General features: G+C 43.2%; 1 protein-coding gene across 2 annotated transcripts in view; it reads left to right on the forward strand.

Moving 5' to 3' along the window:
* Positions 1 to 13,878: 13,878 nt before the first annotated feature.
* Positions 13,879 to 18,710, forward strand: part of CABLES1 (Cdk5 and Abl enzyme substrate 1) — a 51,957-nt gene continuing 47,125 nt past the window's right edge. For both annotated transcript variants that reach the window (XM_082234824.1, XM_082234825.1), the window contains exon 1: positions 13,879 to 15,237. In XM_082234824.1, coding sequence (XP_082090950.1) covers positions 14,552 to 15,237 — 686 coding nt within the window. In that variant the 5' untranslated portion in view covers positions 13,879 to 14,551. The remainder of the gene's footprint in view (positions 15,238 to 18,710) is intronic.

Consider the following 18,710-nt stretch of genomic DNA (forward strand, 5'->3'; position numbering starts at 1 on the left):
AATAATTTTTCATGCTGTTCAAAACTATTAAATGCAGTGTTCCCCATATCAACACCTGAATAAAATGAAAAATCAGGCTGCTAACATAATTATTAAATCATTACCACTATGACTAAAAAAAGTATTCTAACTACTATTCATACTATCTATCCAATTATTTTGTGCTAAAGGTGGAAGATTCATTTAAAATACACCACCACCTATATTTTCGTGTTCCAACCTTTGGCTCCTTTGTTAATTTTTTAAGTGTAGCATGTGCTACACTTATGCTATCCTCTGCAGGTTGTTCTTCCTACAATGTATCACTAGATGCTTCTTAAAGCTGCAGTCTTCTGCCTCAATGAACAAAGTGGCCATTGCCTTCAAGTAAACATGCATGAGGTCTCCTGCTCAGGTAGCATATAAGTTAGAGTAGAAGGACTATGAAGAGTTGAGTCTGAAAACATTTTCAATGGGTATTTGCAGTAACAGAAATGAATCACAGGACTGCATGTGAGATCAGTAAATTGGTGCACCAAGTTAATCATAATCTCATCAAGATTGCTCCCCCCCCCCTCAGTGTTTTATTAATGCCCATGATCAGCAGTGGTAACATAGGGGAGGGGAAAGATCCTGGAACTGCATGATCACAATTCTGGAACTGATTTTTTTTGGGGGGGGGAGGGGGTTGCTAATCATTTCAGCTGTTTATTTTCTCAGGTCGCTATAGACAATCTGGTTGTAAAAGTGCCACTATTGGTTTTGGACCACAGATGTGCTCCTTCGAAACCCCCTGCTTACACCAGAACTCAGAAGAAATGGGGTGCAGTGCAGAACAAACTCATGAAATAATAAAGAAATGAGGCTGGGGAAATTAGGAGGGGGGAGAGCAAACTAACGAAGCCATTTCTGCATGTATAGTGTAATGTATCAGATAATGCTGATACCATGTGCTCCATGATAGTGAGAAAAGTTCTAGAATCCTTCTCCTATAGGAGGAGAGCAAAGAGTCAGTAATAAAAACTACTCTAAGAATGACTTGACCCTCTGTCCTAAACCAAACCACTAAATTATTTACATTAGTTTACAAGTAACCTGAACTAGATAACTGACACCATTGGGGAAATTACCTAGGAGGTGTAATTACTCTGGAAGTTCTCTTTCCACTCTGGAAAGAAAAGAACAAATTGAACTTGGGAAGCTTTGTCTGATTCTGAAGGACGTGAGTTCATTTGAATGTTCACCCCAGGATATTCTGGGAAAAATACTTTTACAGCAGACAGAAATTAAAAGGTGAACTCACTTCCTTCAGAATCAGACAAAGCATCCACATCATACCTTTAAAGTGTTTAAAGCATTATCATACCACTTTTAACTGTTATGGCTTCCCCCCCGAAATATTTACAGCACCCTTAAACTAAAGTTCCCAGTATTCTTTGGGGAAAGTCGTAGAAGTTATAATAGTATAAGAGTGCCTTAAATATATGTGTGGGTATGAAAGATAGCTCTGCACAAGGTTGAAATTGTCACATTAAAGCTCCCCTCTTTTTTGTCTGACACTGCATGAAACTCACAAAGAAGCACTTCTTTTCTTGGTGTGTTATTAAGTTAAGTAGATACCTAGTAGTACAGCACTTCCTTTTGAGGGTTGAGAACTGGCTACAGTATATTGGGGGGGGTCCCATTGAGAGAACTGTGGTATTCATTTAGAAATGGTAGCCTGAGATTGTTTTCTTTATTGAAAGATTTGTTTGAAATACTGTTCATGAGCTAGACAGCTAGTAATCCCTTGTTCTTTTTGCCTATGTTGCTGACATCTGTTTGGTCTAGATGCATCCTTGCTACAGTATTCCTTTTCCAAGGCAAGTTTTCTAAAGGGGGGGGGGGTGACCTTGGTGGTGTGGGGACTGACAGGGACAACAATGAGGTACCGAAGAAAAGGGCTGGGTGTGACACACAGGCTGTCCTGTGTTCTGTGCTAACTTGCTCCCCTCAGATGTGTTGTCCAACTGCCAGAGTCAAAGGAATATTCACTTGTGCTAGCAGACTGAATTCAGAATGTGAAGAGCCTGGCAAACTTCACTGAGTTGTCAAAAGGTGGGCTGAACAGTAAGACTGCTGAAAATAACACTGTCAGGAGACAAGAGTCCTTGGGTTAAGCAGCCAGACAGCAGGTCAGGCCAGGCTTCCAACAGAATGAAACTACTACTGCAGCTAGAGCACAATGAACATGCTTTTTTATTTTATTTCTTTTTTAAAAAAACAGCCTGAAGGAAATAAATTTTGCTCCACCAAGTTGCTAAGCAACAGCCACCAGAGGGTGCAACCAGAGGAAAGCGGTTCTTGGTATTACAGCACCTATTGGCTTTAAAACACTGGACCAGTTAACCCTTAACTTACACTTGTTGGAATGGTCCCTGACATTGCTATTCCAACAAACCACCAGCCCACTTTTTACACCTTTTGGTATCCCTTTGTTCACTGTATCCTGAACATCCTTTTTATTTATGAAACAAATAAATATGCCAGTCATCTAATTCTTGGTGTTCATATTAAATTTTGTGTAATATTGATGTTACGTAGCCCATTATGTAAGTTAACATACTCTTTGCATGGAAGAGTATCTTCCTTTTTTCCTGGCCTGGCCCTCACATCCTGTCCACGAGTGAGTAGCAAGGAGATTGGCTGATGCTATGCCCCTTGCTCCCAGAAAGCTGCACCTAGAAATGCAGCTGCTTCGCATAACCAAGGGTGGCTGGCTACAGGGCTGATTGAGCTATCATGTATCTATATTCAGAATATGATTCTGTGTTTTAAACTCATGTACCTCAATTCCCTGCACCTGTTTGCAAGGAGCAAGAAGGAAAATGCAATTATTATGCAACACTTCAAATGTAGAATAAAATGCCAGAATTAAAGCTGGTGTGTATGTTTAGGATACTCTTCACATTCAAGGCTGAACTCCACATTAAAAGGTAAAGGTTAAGTCCAGTCGCGAACAACTCTGGGGTTGCGGCGCTCATCTCGCTTTACTGGCTGAGGGAGTCGACGTTTGTCCGCAGACAGTTTTTCCGGGTCATGTGGCCAGCATGACTAAGCCACTTCTGGCGAAACGAGAGCAGCGCACGGAAATGCCATTTACCTTGCCGCCAGAGCGGTACCTATTTATCTACTTGCACTTGGACGTGCTTTCGAACTGCTTGGTTGGCAGGAGCAGGGACCGAGCAACAGGAGCTCACCCTGTCGCGGGGATTCGAACTGCCAACCTTCCGATCAGCAAGCCTTAGGCTCAGTGGTGTAGACCACAGCGCTACTTGCCACATTAAGGAAACTCAAAGAAGGTAACATACTACAATGTTGTATCTCCCTCACACATTTGAAGATTGGAATAAAAGTTGGTATTTATGTTCAGCACTCCAGATAAATTGCAAAACAACCTGGTCTCTTAAGCACTATACTTTACTAACTGGTATCTCTGCTTACACTGAATATTGGTTGGATTTGGCAGACATGCATTAATGGATATTCACGCCCATCATTTCTCCAATAGGAGACAACTAGTGTAAGTTAAATACAGGTTGCACATTTCAATAGCTTTTGCAGTTACGGTAACAATGTACAGCTTTCAGGTTGACTTGACCCAATTGTCTTTTGGCCTGTGCAAAACCAATCTGTTCTTCAAAACTTACTCTACACATGTAGTGTAGTAGTGCTTAAATGTACAGCTATGAACATGGTCTGTGCATGCAGCCTCCATGCAAGAAATAAAACAAAAAAACATTTAATTGTAAAAAGGGAAGGAGATACCAGGAAAGTAAGTCAGAGCTGTGTGTCACGACGTTAGTATGTCGGCTGCAGTGTGTAGGTGTGTCGGATGAACACTTCCCAGGGCTGGAAAGGGGTTAGTTTAACCTCTGGTTTGCTAGTAAAATTGAATTACTGTATCGCAAAATGATGCATGTCTAAAAAGTGTGTCACCAACATGAAAAGTTTGGAAAGCTCTGGTCTAAACATATACCAAGACTTAAGTATTCTATGACACGGCTTCTCTACATGTTTATCCATTTTGGAGTATTTGAAAAGTTCTAGCTACACTGGCCTGAAACTTGTGTTTCCTATAGAGTCCATTCCTTACAGACAAACTTGCTGTTTGGTTTTTCAATTTGTTTCAGTGCTATAATCATAAGCTTGGGCATTTTTTAAAAAAAGTATGTTGAGCTTGCCTGTACAATCATGAAAATTATACTGTCTACATCAGGATATTTTCCACCCAGGAACACAACACTGGCAATTAGAATAATTTGGCCACTAAAGCTGCAATCCTATGTACTTGGAATAAGTGCCACCCAACTCAGTAAGACTGGTTTACAAATGAATGCACATAGAATTCGGCTGAATGACAAATAAGTGATAATCTCTGAATTGGTAGCCTTAATTTTCTATATCATCTATAGCAACGGCAAATCCAATTATGCATCCTTCTGTAGCCAAAACAACAGTAACAACAATAGCCCAGTGAGGACTGTGCATGCTTAGTGGGCCCAGAACGCTAAATGACTGGAAAGAGATGGAAAATACGGGGGGGGGGGGAGAGAGAATAGAATGGAAGATTCTGAAGGAATGCATGGCTGGCTGGCTGCTTCCACCCATGAACTTCACACTATAACATTTTGTTGCAGGTCCAATTTGTACTTATTAGTATGCTCCAACCCCTTGTCTCAAGGGTTGGGTTTCTTCCGACAAATATATAAACTATGGCTATGCTCTGTTATAGCCATTTGCGCTATTTGCTAACCCTCTGCATGCCAGATAAGTAAGTTTTGATCAGAGAAATGCCATCAAAATAAGCTAAGCAGAGAAAGAGGTAAGTTACATTGGGGTGCCAAGGCTGCCACTTTTTTTAATTTAAAAAATCCCTTGATTATGGCCAATCAAAATGTCACAGAATAGTGAGACAGCTTTTGAGTCCACCAGAACGCATCATCAAACTACAGAGAAGGATGCCTTTACAGATGTCTCCCTAGGGCGTTCAGTTGGGACCGCACACATAAGTAAAAAGTGGGGTAAAAGGTAAAGGTAAAGGTCCAGTTGTGACTGACTCTGGGGTTGCAGCGCTCATCTCACTCTATAGGCCGAGGGAGCCGGCGTTTGTCCACAGACAGCTTCCGGGTCATGTGGCCAGCATGACTAAGCCGCTTCTGACGAACCAGAGCAGCACACGGAAACGCCGTTTACCTTCCCACCAGAGCGGTACCTATTTATCTACTTGCACTTGACGTGCTTTCGAACTGCCAGGTTGGCAGGAGCAGGGACCGAGCAACGGGAGCTCACCCCATCGCGGGGATTTGAACCGCCAACCTTCTGATTGGCAAGTCCTAGGCTCTGTGGTTTAACCCACAGCGCCACCCGCGTCCCATCGTAAAGTGGGGAGCACCCTCTAAAAAGCCTCTAAATGCCTATTTCCCCCTGCTCTCCAACTCTTCCTCTCCAGTCCAGACCAAAATATCTAGAGCTGATGCTTTGAGGCTGGCTGGAGGCTGGAGGTCATGTGGGAAAGCGATATTTTCATATACTATAACAATGTTACAAAAAAATGCCATCTAAAATATCTTTAAAAAATGAATTGCTATGCATCACTGGCAAAAAAATATTATTTTGCTTTGCCTGGTCCAGCCACTGGAAACTAAATGTAATCTATCTAAAGGAATATAATCTGCATTTTGTTTCTTATGTTCTCCAGCTTCAGATGTAACTAAATAAGCACTGAGGACACCTGCTACTTAGCACTGCTGCTTGAGTGTGACGGGAGGGGTGCAGGAGGTGGATAAAAAAAAGAAACCAACACCTTCACAAAACTTCAGTAGCTATCATTTCTTTGCAATTGATAGGAGCATTTCCAATATACCGCCATTCAGATTGTCAAGAAAGCTGATATGAAAAGTAGACTTGCAGTTATTGCTATGCTGTAACAAACCATGGAAGACATATAGTGATATATAGTGAGACTTAAAAGTAAAGAATTGTTTGATCTAAGTGGAATGCAGTGAACTGGCATCATTCTCAATGAATGCACTTCAGAAGGCAAAGTGCTCAGCCTGGGATGGGTCTTTTTCTCTCTTGTGTCTTTGTCTCACACAGCCCAACAAAATTAGAAAGAAGAAATCAACAAAAGTTACCACTTGCCCCAGTAAGACCCCTTACTCATTAATATTTTCAGAATTTATCTTCCACCTCCACTGCCTGTTTCTTACCCGGCGGCTGCCCCTCTCTGTCGAGAAGTAATGTTGTCCATGTCCTCCCCACCTAAAATCTATGCACCACTGCATAAATTCTGGAACAGCCTTTATAGAAGGGTTGCCTGCTGGCATCTTCAGGCTTGATCAGCCTTGATCAGAGGTGTGTGCAATGACAATGTAGTCAGGGCCTCTCAGCCATGAGCAGTTTGGCTGAGAAAATGAAAATGATCCTATTATTATTTGATTTTATGTTACTCAACGTAGGCATTGAACCACAGCAAGTATCCCTGCCCCTGATGTTGTGCCTGCCAGGGATCCTCTCTTTCTGGTGTCCATGCATGCAGCTTGAACTTTGTGCATATAGCTGTATGTGTGAAGGCTTCATTGTTAGCTGGAATCCAGATTGCATAGGTTCCAGGTTGTATCATGACATCAGAGGTGTTGCCCTGCATGGGAGCTAGAATTCCTGAAGAGGACTAAGGTGTTGAAAAATCTTCATTTTACCTGTAAATCACCATATTTATTTAGGAAGGCAATTATTCATTGGAGTGGGGGGTTCTTACAAGGGCAGCTTTATGTCATTTTTCTCTTTTTCTTTATAACTCAATAGCTCCATCGCTTGAACTGGTAGCCTGGTAGGCCACCATGTGCTTCCACAATGCCATAGTTAGAATAATGCTATCATGATGCAACGGCATTCTGAATGAAATTGGGGGAGGGGGAGATGGGAGCAAATTAAAGAGGGCAACAACAAAAAGTTTCTGCCAATGCTTGTCCCAGTAAAATGCTAATTCACAATTGCTTAAAATAACATCTTGGATTTTCTTCCAGCCTCCCCCCCCCTAATTTTTTTAAATTTTGACTCAGTGCTAATATTTATATATGCACCACTGTCTCCCTATCTACAATCTGACCATGGTGTACAAGCATAGATGGGGAGAGCATAGGCGATTTATTTTTATGTTTTTAAATAATGCACAAAACTGTAAGGATCTCTGCTGAGATGCTAATTAAAAGGTACAGGAGATACTTAATCAGCTAATTAGGATGTCTACTGCACAAAACGCAGAGGTGACCAGATGTTATGGCTCACAGGTAGTAATAAATTTTAAACAAGAGTCTAGAGGATACAGGAGATGCATTTCAATGCCGATTCAGGAGGTCTCTGTACTTGAAAGCTTGGAGATTGATGCAATTAGAACTTGTTTTTATATTCGTATTCAGCCCCTCACCTCAACAGACAAAGCTGTCCAGTTCAAGGAAGACAAGGCATGGAGAGATTCATGAAGCCTAACCTTAAACACTTGCTGTTTTCAAAACAAAGCATGCTCACGCTTTAATTCCCCCCCCCCCTATGTCACTGAGTGTATGCTGCTCTGATGCAATCAGAACATAGTACGCTACTGAGACAGTAACAGGATGAGGTAAGTAGCAGAAATGCTACTTATGGTATGTATATTTATGTTTTTACATTAAAAACTGCCCAGTGACCCTTGGTTGAAGGGCAGTATAGAAATTTAATAAATAACTTATGCTAGGAACACACTCAAATGGTGGGAACACACTCAGATGCATTGGTCTAGTGCTGCCAGGCAATTACATGGGGATTCCAAGTCAGAGGCAGCACAGGCACTTCTGCTAATGCAAGGTGTGCAAGCACCTATGTGCAGAATACCGGATATCTCAACATGTGGGTACATGGGGAGAATTAGATAGAAAAGCAGTACGTAGTCTCTATCTGGTATTCACCTCAAATGAATAGACATGGAAGTCTGGGAAGAACTGCTAACAAATCTAACCAAGATCTCGATAACAATTCAATCAGCCTTGAAACCCCAGCTGACATTGTCCTCAGCAATGAATGGGATTCTGGAAGGCATGCAGACCTTACAGGATTGGTCAAAAAAGGATATGCCCCTTCCAAGCAAGACTGTTATAGAAGACTATCAGAACGACCTACTGGAAAATTCCCAACTTACTATATCTGACCCTGACCTGCAAGCAAAAGGCTTCAGAGGGGAAAACGGATAAGCCTGATTCAGTAAGAGACAACAGCAGATCAGTTTTAAGAGTAAAAGCAGTAACCCAATTTTAAATAGTTCTACTCCAAAAGAGACTTTTCAGTCTAACCTTGATTACTATATCTATATTCTATAGATTACTATACTATATTCAACTGGCCGTTAATACATGTAGATAACTCTTGGAAGGAAAGTTCAATATCAATAGCTGGGAATGGAAAGAAGGGTCTGGGGATTTGACGTGTTTATATTTATAACCCTTGGGGGGCAGGGGAATAAGAGGTGTTATTGAATTGTCCTTCTCTTCCTTGGAGTATTACAAAACTCTTTGGTCTTTGCTCCCTAATTTTGCAAAATATAATGTGTATAACAGTATGTTGTTTGGAATGGGAGTTACCCCTGTAAAAGCACATGACCCCAACTAACTTCCACTCCACCCTTTTCAAACACCATCTAAACTGTTTCCCCCCCTTGAGCTGGTTGTGTTCACCAACAAGGCAGAACAATTGTGTCACACAAGCACAGAATCCTTATGCTAGCATATCCTTGACCAGGAATAGGTTGACAGTCCGGAGTGATCTTATTACTGCTCAGTGGACATAAGTATTGACTAGGATTGAGCTGCAAAGTGAACTCACTTCTTCTGTCCCCAGATTGTTCACTCTGTGCACATATATTGTTTAATGTTTACATAAGGTGCCACAAGACTCTCTGTTGATTGTGATACCAAAAAAGATATATTTATTTAACCAAACATGCATGCAACTTCAATTAAGATCAGCATAAACACTGCAGTAGGATAAGTACATATGCCTGACAGACACACAAAGGATAGGATTATTTCTTCCCTGCTTACCATTAAACATAAAGATATTTTAAAATGGATCATTCCATTGCAAGGCAGCTTGAGGTTTGATTTCATGTTTGCATAACACAAGCTGACCAGATTTGCTCATTCCAACTCTAGAGAAAGAAGTAATGTGAGAAGAATGCATGGCAATATTTAGCTATATACATAAATATATGGAAGAAGGCATTATTATTTCAACAACAAACTTTACCCCAACAATCCAAACACGGTCTGTCTACTTTTCCAAAAGTAGCCTAACTGCAAACATAAACATGTGAATTCAAATCACACTAAAATAAAATAGACATTCCATCTCAAATTGTGATACTGTGCTTTGCAATGTGACTTTGCACACAGTGTATGTTTTTGTTCAAGATTTTATCAATTAGTTACATAAGGGCTGGGTGATGTAACAGGGTGTGTTTGCACGGCTGCATTCCTTGAAAGGGAGAAGTGAACCACCTGATTATGCTTGACAAGCATTGCTTCTAGGTTACATGGGTTAATTGTGCACTGAAGGTGAGACCTCAGTTCAATTCATTTTTTTGTGGTAGGGAGTTGATGTCATGGACTGTCTAGATGCAGAGGAGTGGTGGGAGGCACTAGCTGGAGAACATCCAAGAGAAGAAGGCTCAAAGCCAGGGGAGCGATAGTGGAATGACAATGAGTGGTCAGAGGGAGAAGAGGGAACAGACTGGGAGAAGGAGGTGTTCAAGGCTGAAGAGGTAACAGGGTTTAGCGAGCAGGAAGAGGCTGTGGCAGAGGGCAGTTCGGAATCAGAGGCAGAAGCAGAGGCTGGAGAGGAGGGGGGCCAAGAGGCAGAGATCAGGCAAACTGCTGAAGAAGCCAGGGAGTTTCCTCCTGCTGCTGTGACCAGCTCCCCACCCGACCCCCGGTCTCCCAGAACCCACAGAGGTATGAAGAGTGCAGAGCAGAGGCAGACAGGATGAAGGAGCCTTAGATTGCTTGGGAATGAACCAGGGGAGGAGGAGCCTTCAAGAGCAGGGGGAAGGCAGGGACTTTCAGTCCTCACAACTGCCTCATTGGGGCAAGATGTACTGGGAAGAGTTGTGCTCACTAGGCCTGACTTGTTTTGTTTCTTTTAATAAAATGTTACTTTACTTACACCTTGTAAGTTACTGCTGACCTTGTGAGTTATAGCATACACATATGTGTGAATATGTGTGTATAACAGAATTGTTGACTAAGTTCAAACAGCATGGTTATTAGATAGCAAAAAATAAAAACAGAATTATAGCTTGTCAATTGTGGACAGAATATTTTACAAGTGCATTTAAGGTTTCCTAATCTTCCAGAGCAGTTATCCTGCAGTTAAGAGAAAATCATAGGCATGCTTGAGTGAGTTGCTTCTGCTGTGTAACTGTTCCATGAAAGAATGATTCCTTCCGTCTCAGCTTACACAAGAACCTGCCTTAAACTGAGTCAGAACATTGGTTCATCTAGTTCAGCACCACCTATGGGTCTGCCCATACCGCAGCTTAATGTGGACTTGAAAATCCAAATCGGAGAGGGAGAGTCACATTGTCTGCACGGGAAATCTTCAGATTCAGGGAAGAAAAAATGTGGGACAGCCATAGTTGGGAGAACAATGAATGGCCAAGGGAGAATTAAAGACAGTACGAGGGGTTCACAATGTATGTATAGACTGTGTATGGACGGGCTCTACATCAATTGGTGGAGTCTTTTCACTCTACCTGGAGACACTGGTGGCTAAACCTTCAGCCTTTAGCATGTAAAGTCTGTGTTCCACCACTGAGCTAAGTCTGGCATCTAAGGAGTTATTTCATTTGTAGTTATCAGCATGTTCCACATATTGTCAAGCTGTTCTTTCCCAGTCCAGTTTAATACCAATGGGACTCAAACTGCAGACTCTTAACATGCTAAGATTTTAGAAGAAAGCTTAGTGAGTTGCCTCACTTTGGATTTTGATGTTAAATTTTAATCAACCTGAAACATTGAATTTTAAGCTTCTTAGACCTTTATGTAGGTAACCAATTTTCAGCGTGTCAACGGCCCTGGAGAGAATTCACTTGCTTCTGAGGCCATGACTAAAGGAACAGAAGATTAAAAATGTTATTGACATCTTTGTGAGATTGTGATGACAAGTAGAATATTAAATGAATGGAATATCTAGTTCAAAAAAAGGACATGATGATATAACACTAGAAGCGTCCTGCTGCACAACACCAAAGACCCATTTAGTCCAGCAGTCATTTCTCACAGGGGTCAACCGGTTCATGAGAAGCCCACAAGAAGCAGAACTTGGATATAATAGCACTCAAGGGGTGTGAAAATACAATTACAAAGGTTTTAGTTTTGTATCCAGAAGGTATCACAGCTTCACAAAGATACCAAAAACTGGAAGCTAGAAAAAGTTAAGGCTTTATATTTCTGTGGTAACAGAAACATGTGAGAGAAACGTGTTGGTTGTCAGATGGAGCTGGAAATTGGGGGAATGGTAGCATGTGGGTGAGGGTTACACAGCCTTGTTAACAATTCCTTTTGGAATGTGGAAATTGCTGAGTGAAAGGAGTTAAGGGGATAAGGGAGTGAGGCAATGCAAATCAATTACTGCAGAACACCCATTTTGTCACCTGTCCTCTTTTCCAATACACCAGATCTACTCTACATCATACAGTGTAGATCCAGTGCTATTTTTGTAGAAAAAAGGGTGCCAGAATTCACCAGAAACAGCTCTTAGAATGGCAATGGCGCCCACCTGAGAGGGGCCAGAACTGAGTTCCGTCAAGTTCCAGCTGCAAAAAAAGAGTTATTGTAGACCAAAACAAAGATTAGAAGTCAGAGCAGAATATTAATCACTTTTGCTACACAGGTGATCTTCAGAGATGTATGCTATTATCAAAAGCCCTTGCCAAGCACAACAGAATTGTCGTCTTTGGCATGTTCTTCATGCTAGATACCTGGGGTATGTGATAAGAGCAAAGTATTACACTTTAAAGAATAAAGCTAATCCATTAAAGTGTATCATTAAAAGCTGTCTGCTGGAAGGTGTGGGAGGCTGCAGAGAGACAAGAAAGAATGTTCAAAATACAGCATACATTACCACACAAATGACAGCTTGCCTGGAGTTCTCAACAACCTCCCTCATACTGTGAGAAATAGAAGCATGGATGGTCTGTCCATGAGACAAGTGACATTAAGATTGTGTTTCGGTGATATAGTAAGGAGTACAATTTTCTTATATAAAGAAATAAATAGACATTACCTCACTCAGTACTGCTAAATGGGTAAATGCTGTTGAGTGTGCGGCAACTTCCGATGTATTTCAAATATCAACCAATTGCCAAAGTACCAGTTGGTAGCTGTGACCATCCCAGAATGTGCCAACCAGCCAACATGTTGCAGATTTGCACTGAGGAGTCAATGAGGCCACAAGAGAGTGTGATTATGCCTACAAATCATTTCCTTCCTCTAAGAACACATGGAAAAACAAACACAAAAAGCTGCCTTTTAATGAGTCAGACCAATAGTCCATCTAGATTTCTACATGTAAAGCACATGCTCTTGCCACTGAACTACAACAGATATCACAGAGAGGGATTTGGCAAAGATTCTGACACACAGCCAATTGTCTGTTTTTTTCTAATAGTAGACTGGCAAGTTGTGGATTTCACATACTACTGAAAAAAGCAGTCTAAACAGTCTAAATTTGCTTAGGGTAGTTTCACTGCTATCAGAAGTTCTGGGGATGGCTGCCTGAAAGACAGCATTTTCTGTAGCACCTGCTAAACTGCAGAATTCCCTCCACACAGAGATGGGTCTGGCACCTCCATTATATAGCTTTTGTGATTTGCTAAAGACACAAGGCTTTTTCCTGGCCTTTGGCACTTGAGATATATAGTTATAACCAACCTATTCATTAGATTGTAAATTGTTAACTGTGTTTCTTCTTGTTGTTTTTTACACTGTTGTAATTTGTCCTGTAACCTTATGGTGAAGGGTGAATAAGAAATATAAATAAAAATGATAATACTGTGCAGTTAAGGGAATGTGGCCTCTTTAGTCATTTTCTCCTCACTCCCCGGGACACAGAAAGCAGCAGGGCAGGGTAAGGAAGCCCATCAAAATGATTTTGTGAAAATTAGTAAAAATATTACACAAAAAAATGATGGTCTGAGCTAATGCAAGAAACCTGGGACAGCTCAGATGAGGGGAAAAAATCTATTTCCCTGTATTCCTTTTTCTATTTTAAAAAAAGTTTATTGACGTGGTTTACAGCCCTCCTGAGCTCTTAAATTATATACAGATAATCCTTACATTGGGCTGGATCAACTTTTCAATAGCGACGAGCATTTGATTAGCAATTCAATAGAGCCGTTTCCCAAAAATAATCTAGTATCCCTTTTGAGATTTTACTCTTACAAGAGTACCCTTTCTCATTCTCTCATAAAATTTGGGGGTAGTTATAATACTACTATTTTATCTAAACATTATGTAGTAAAGTAAGTAAATAAATAAATAATGCTGTGTACCCTTTGAAACCCTTTCACGTACCACACTTTGGGAAACACTGCAATCGTTTCTAAACAGAGAACACCCAGCACCTTCTGGATAGGGTGTTTATTAACTAGGACCAGGTTGGGGGTGATCTTCAGGGAACCCTCATAATTAGTGGTCAAACGGGCAACTGCAGCATGACCTCAACAATCTCGGGGCAGCATATCCACGCACACTCTTGTTCACGAAGGGCCCCCTGAGGCCTGTGAGGAATCCACGAGTTTCTACACCCCATTAACTCCTAGGTGCCCGCCCTTTTTATTCCTGTTAATGTAACCTCCTCAAGGCCATGTGCTGTGGCACAACACAGGCAGACTCCACCTTCCTTACATCTCCTCCTACCAAACACGCAGCGGGTGAGGGGGGGGGAGGAGAGAGAGAGAAAAAGAAAGGTTGAAGGCGCTTCCTTAGACTTGGACTCAGCCTCCTCCTCCTCCTCCTTTCTTCTTCCTCCTCCCCCTTTTTTCCTCCTCCTCCTCCTCCTCCTCCAGGCCGGAGCTTTTGTTTTTCTTCCCAGCTTTCTGTTTTCCACACGTGATTGCTGTGTTGTTGCGCCGAGCGCTTGGCGGGGCGAGTGTTACCTATAAAAGCCAATAACTTTGGCCAAGGAGGGCGGGGGGGGGGAGGGAGGGAGAGAAAAAGGCTGGAGCAAAAGGACGCGAGGGAAGGAAGAGGAGGAGGAGGCGGCTGCTGCTGCTGTACAAAGTCGGGCGCGCTGTCCATGCAGGCAGCCGAGAGGAATGAGGGAAACATGCCATGCCTGCCCCGACTCCCCTCCGCTGCGCGGCTGCGACTCCACCGCCCTGCCGCCGGGTGCTGACCCTCCGCCCGCCGCCTGAGAGCTCGTGCCTATCGCGGCGATTATCACTCTTGCCCGCTCCGAGAGAGGCGGGAGAGGCAGCGGCGGCGGGCGGGCGCGACAGACAATGGCGGCGGCGGCTGCTCCTGCCGCCGCCAACAGCGGCAGCAGCAGCCCAGTTCGTGCCAACAACGGCGGCGGCGGCGGCACATTCCACCAGCAGCTGGAGCCCTGCCTGAGGAAGCCGCCGCCGCCTCCGCCGCGCATGGACCCCCGGCGCAGGCAGGCAGCGCTCTCTTTCCTCACCAACATCTCGCTGGACGGGCGGCCCGCCGTGCCGCAAGACGACGAGGGCGGCGTCGGAGGAGGAGGCAGCGGCGAGCAGAGCGGCGTCGGCGCTGCAGCACTGGCGGCCGCGAGGGTGGCTTCTGCAGCAGCAGCCTGCAGCAACGGCAGCGCTAGGACTCGCCACAGCCTGGGCGCTTTCCAGCCCGTCGCCTCGCAGGCTTACCCCAGCGCCTCCTGCAGCGGCGGCGCCAGGCTCACGAGCCCCTCGAGGGCGGCTGGGCAGCAGCAGCAGGAAGAGGACGAGGATGAGGACGAAGATGCCTTCGCTCCCGTGCAGGTGCCCGTTGCCGCCGCCGCCTTCCTGGGCTCCTGCGGGACCCCCTCGGCGGGCGGCGCAAGAGGTCGCCTCAACTCTTTCACTCAGGGAATCCTGCCCGTCTCCTTCGCCAGAGCCGTCCCGCAGAACTATTGCTGCCTCGAGCAAGGCCCTGCGGGCGCCAGCGCCTTCGAGCTCCAGAGGTCCCGGTGAGTGAGGCACACGCGTCTACACCCAGAAGGGGCTCGGGATCTCTCTCTCTCTCTCTCGTTCCTTCAGGACTCCCTGCCGCCGAAGGACTCGAATTATTTCCTTAAAAATAAAGGGCCCCTCCACCTTCTGAAGTGAAGTGCCAGGGTTTGAGGGGTTCTGGAAAAAAGTTCACTCCTCATCTAAGATGTATGGGGGTCGGTTGAATTATTGGTGTGGGGGAAGCACTCTGTGCATGCTCGAAGGCACTTCCTTCTGTACTGTGGTTTCAGAGGGACTAGGACAGCCTTCGCCAACTAGGTGACCCTCCCAGATGTTCTGGACTGCAGCACCCATTAGCCTCAGCCAGTGCAAGTAGTAAAGAACATCTGGATGGCACCATGTTGGTGAAAGCTGCGTTAGGGCTGCTCAGATGATTAGGTAGCTGAACTGTAGTCAAAACTCTGGGTAAAGGGATTAGGCGAGCACATACCAAAGATCATACAGTAGGGATTAGTACTCATTAACGCCTTTAATTACACTGCTGTACTTACAGCCAGGATGGTAAGACAGTTGCTTTTCTTTATGGCCCTTCTGCCCGCAGTATGTCTCTCTATGAGAATCTAATCCACTGTGTGAACGGAGAAAGATTTATAAGACCTTGTTTGTTGTGAAATGGAAATATATATAGGACCTCACCGATACTTCTCTCGTACTGAACTAAGGCGAGGGACCAGAAGAACTATAGAGTTCAGATGTGAGATGCTTCTGTGAGATACGGATATCAATTGCTGAAGTGTACAGAGTGTGCCACACGGTGTGCCACTTGCTGGAGAGCTTCCAAAATGTAGACCTGAAACCTCCTAGGCAGGAACCAGACTCTTGTCCCCTCTGTGTTCTTTGCAAAACCTGCATGCTTCTGGCAGTGTATAAACATTAAACAGTTATATTAGTAAACTTAGACTTAATCTACAAATTTACTTCATCACCATGCCTCTCTGGGTGTTGCGCTCTGCTTTACTTACTTGGGATCCAGCTTGTGTAATTTATTTAGAACTTATTTATTTATATTAAATTCCCACTTATCTGAGAACTTTTCAAATGCAGTTTTTTTCACTATCTCTTGAATACGTAGAATTTGGAGTAGCAGAAGGTGATGTGAGAAAAACACAACTGGGTGGTAGGAAAATACCTATTACAGTACAAAGGGGCCACTGTAGCAGGGGATTTCGCTCATTGGCGGACGGTTGGACTACACGACCCTTGAAGTATGATTCTAATGTTTAAGAAATGCATTTGGCAAGGAAATGGTTTGCTTGTTTGGCATGCTCACTACCATACTACTGAAACCCTATGCACTTAATATAAAACAGATGGATCTTTTCTTATTTAAAATGCAAACATTTTTACAAAAATAGGAACAGTGCTCAAAAGTTTACAGGCAAATCTTTTTCCATCTTAAGTCAAATGCTACTTCACAGTAGTCTCCCTTCCCTGCTCATGTAAGTTGCTGGCACCTTGCTTTGACATAAGCTTTGGTGACATTGGTGCAAAGAGGCTGTGCTGAATTCCGTTGGTGCTTTGGGGATAGTTTCATCGACTGAACAAATATTTGGGGTTGTTCTGGAACATCTTGTTTTGTGCCGTTTTTTCCTATGATCAAAGTCTGACCATAATATCTAAAGTGCTCTCTAGGGTTAATGGAGGATGCTCTTTTTACAAATACCATATGTGTGCTCTACCAAAACACATTAGAACTTTCTCCATCTAGCAACTTGTCAGAGCCTGAAACTGCCCTGAGCGACTTTTTGAAGCATTGTAAAGCTTTTCCATTCAGTGCAAGGTTTTTGATGTTGATAGTCACTTGGATGTTTTGGGATCTTTTATGCTTTTAATTGAATTTAGTGAAGCATTTCACGTTGGCTCTTTAGTCTGTTGGTTTCTGCCCCAAGTTTTAAAAAATGAACAATACTACATCCTATATACAAGTCTCTGGGAGTTAGCTCCATTGAACACAGTGGAACTTAGTCTGAGTAAGAGTAAACAGCAGTGCACTGTTAAGTCAAGCCACAGACCACTGAAAGGACTGGGGGCTTAGGGTCACTCCACAAGGATGGATAAGTATCTCACTGTCACCAGTTCAGAGCAAGGGACACCCGCAAAACATCCTCTAGGTAGCCCTGCTAGAAATGTAATCCATCACGTTGGTGTAGCTTGTTTTGGCTTGAAGGCTTGTGCTTTTAAGTAAATACTTTGGGAAGTGTGTGTTGTTCTGGAGGGGTGAGATTTTCTTGTCTGCTGCTCCGAAATGCCTTTAAAGGCATGCTAAAATGCTAAAACTAGATGACCAAAGGACAGCCACTCCTCCTGTTTTCCAGTTTTTGAAGTTACACCTAGAGCCATAACAAGCCCCACCTTTCTTTTCTGCTCAAGAAGCTGGTTTCATATGACAAGTAGAACATCTTCCATGTGGCAAGAGACCATGTTGTCCAACCTTTGTATGCTAAAAGAGGTTGTTTGGGGAACCTCATTCTCACCCCCCACACACACTTTTGTCCTCTGATAATCTGTCAGAATGGTTTTTTAGCATATTAATAACTTTTCTTTGCACATCCTCTTCATTCCAGGGGATTTTAGTAAAAATAATTAGAAGTAGGGTGAACATCTCTGCAATGTAGAGGTGGAAAAGAGGTGGAGTACAGGACCTGTGGCCCTGCAGCCAACATGTCCTGATAACATCTGCGTTGTCACAGGTTCTCCATCCCTGATGTAAAGTAATGTACATGCATTTATTAATCAGCAGCATTTTCTTCTGACTGTGATCTGTCTCTGAATCTGATATCTTAATCCTTCGTTTATTCGCGGCTGTTATCATGCATTACTCATGAGTTGATGCACCGCCCCATCACTCTCATTCTGCTATTCTCCAGCATTGATCTCTAGTTAATAGGGAGCTGCTACAGCATGTTTGCTTAAGTGTAAGCATTCTGTTTACCTGTTTAAAAGATTTTTTTTTTTGAAAAAGCTGTCTTGTAGGCAGGGACTGATGAATAAATAACAGGCTTCAAATTACAACCCTGCACGGATAGCTGATTGTTTTTAAGCAAACCCATTCCCCTAAATGCTTTGAACATGACCAGACCTTAACAAAACAATTAACAGTGGAGCAAGCATTCAGCTGCTGCAGGACAATTCAAGCATTACAATTGAAATCATATAATTGTGTCTGGGCCATGATAGCAGTCCAGGCTGATCTGAATACAAGGAATAAGAAGGCAACACAGTGTCAGTAAGCTACAGTTCTTATCATAAAATTATTATTATTTATTTAGTAAAATATAAACATTGCACTAGTAAAAAAAACTAGAAGTGATCATAAACTAACTCCTACCCCTCCTTCCCCAACTGTGCCAATTATTAAAACAGTGAACTGACAAAAATAATCAAGCAGAAGGAGAGAGAAAATAACAACCAAATGCCTCAGAGTGAAGGA

The sequence above is a fragment of the Podarcis vaucheri genome (genome assembly GCF_965113315.1).
Source record: "Podarcis vaucheri genome assembly, chromosome: 8".
In the NCBI taxonomy this organism is placed as follows: domain Eukaryota; kingdom Metazoa; phylum Chordata; class Lepidosauria; order Squamata; family Lacertidae; genus Podarcis; species Podarcis vaucheri.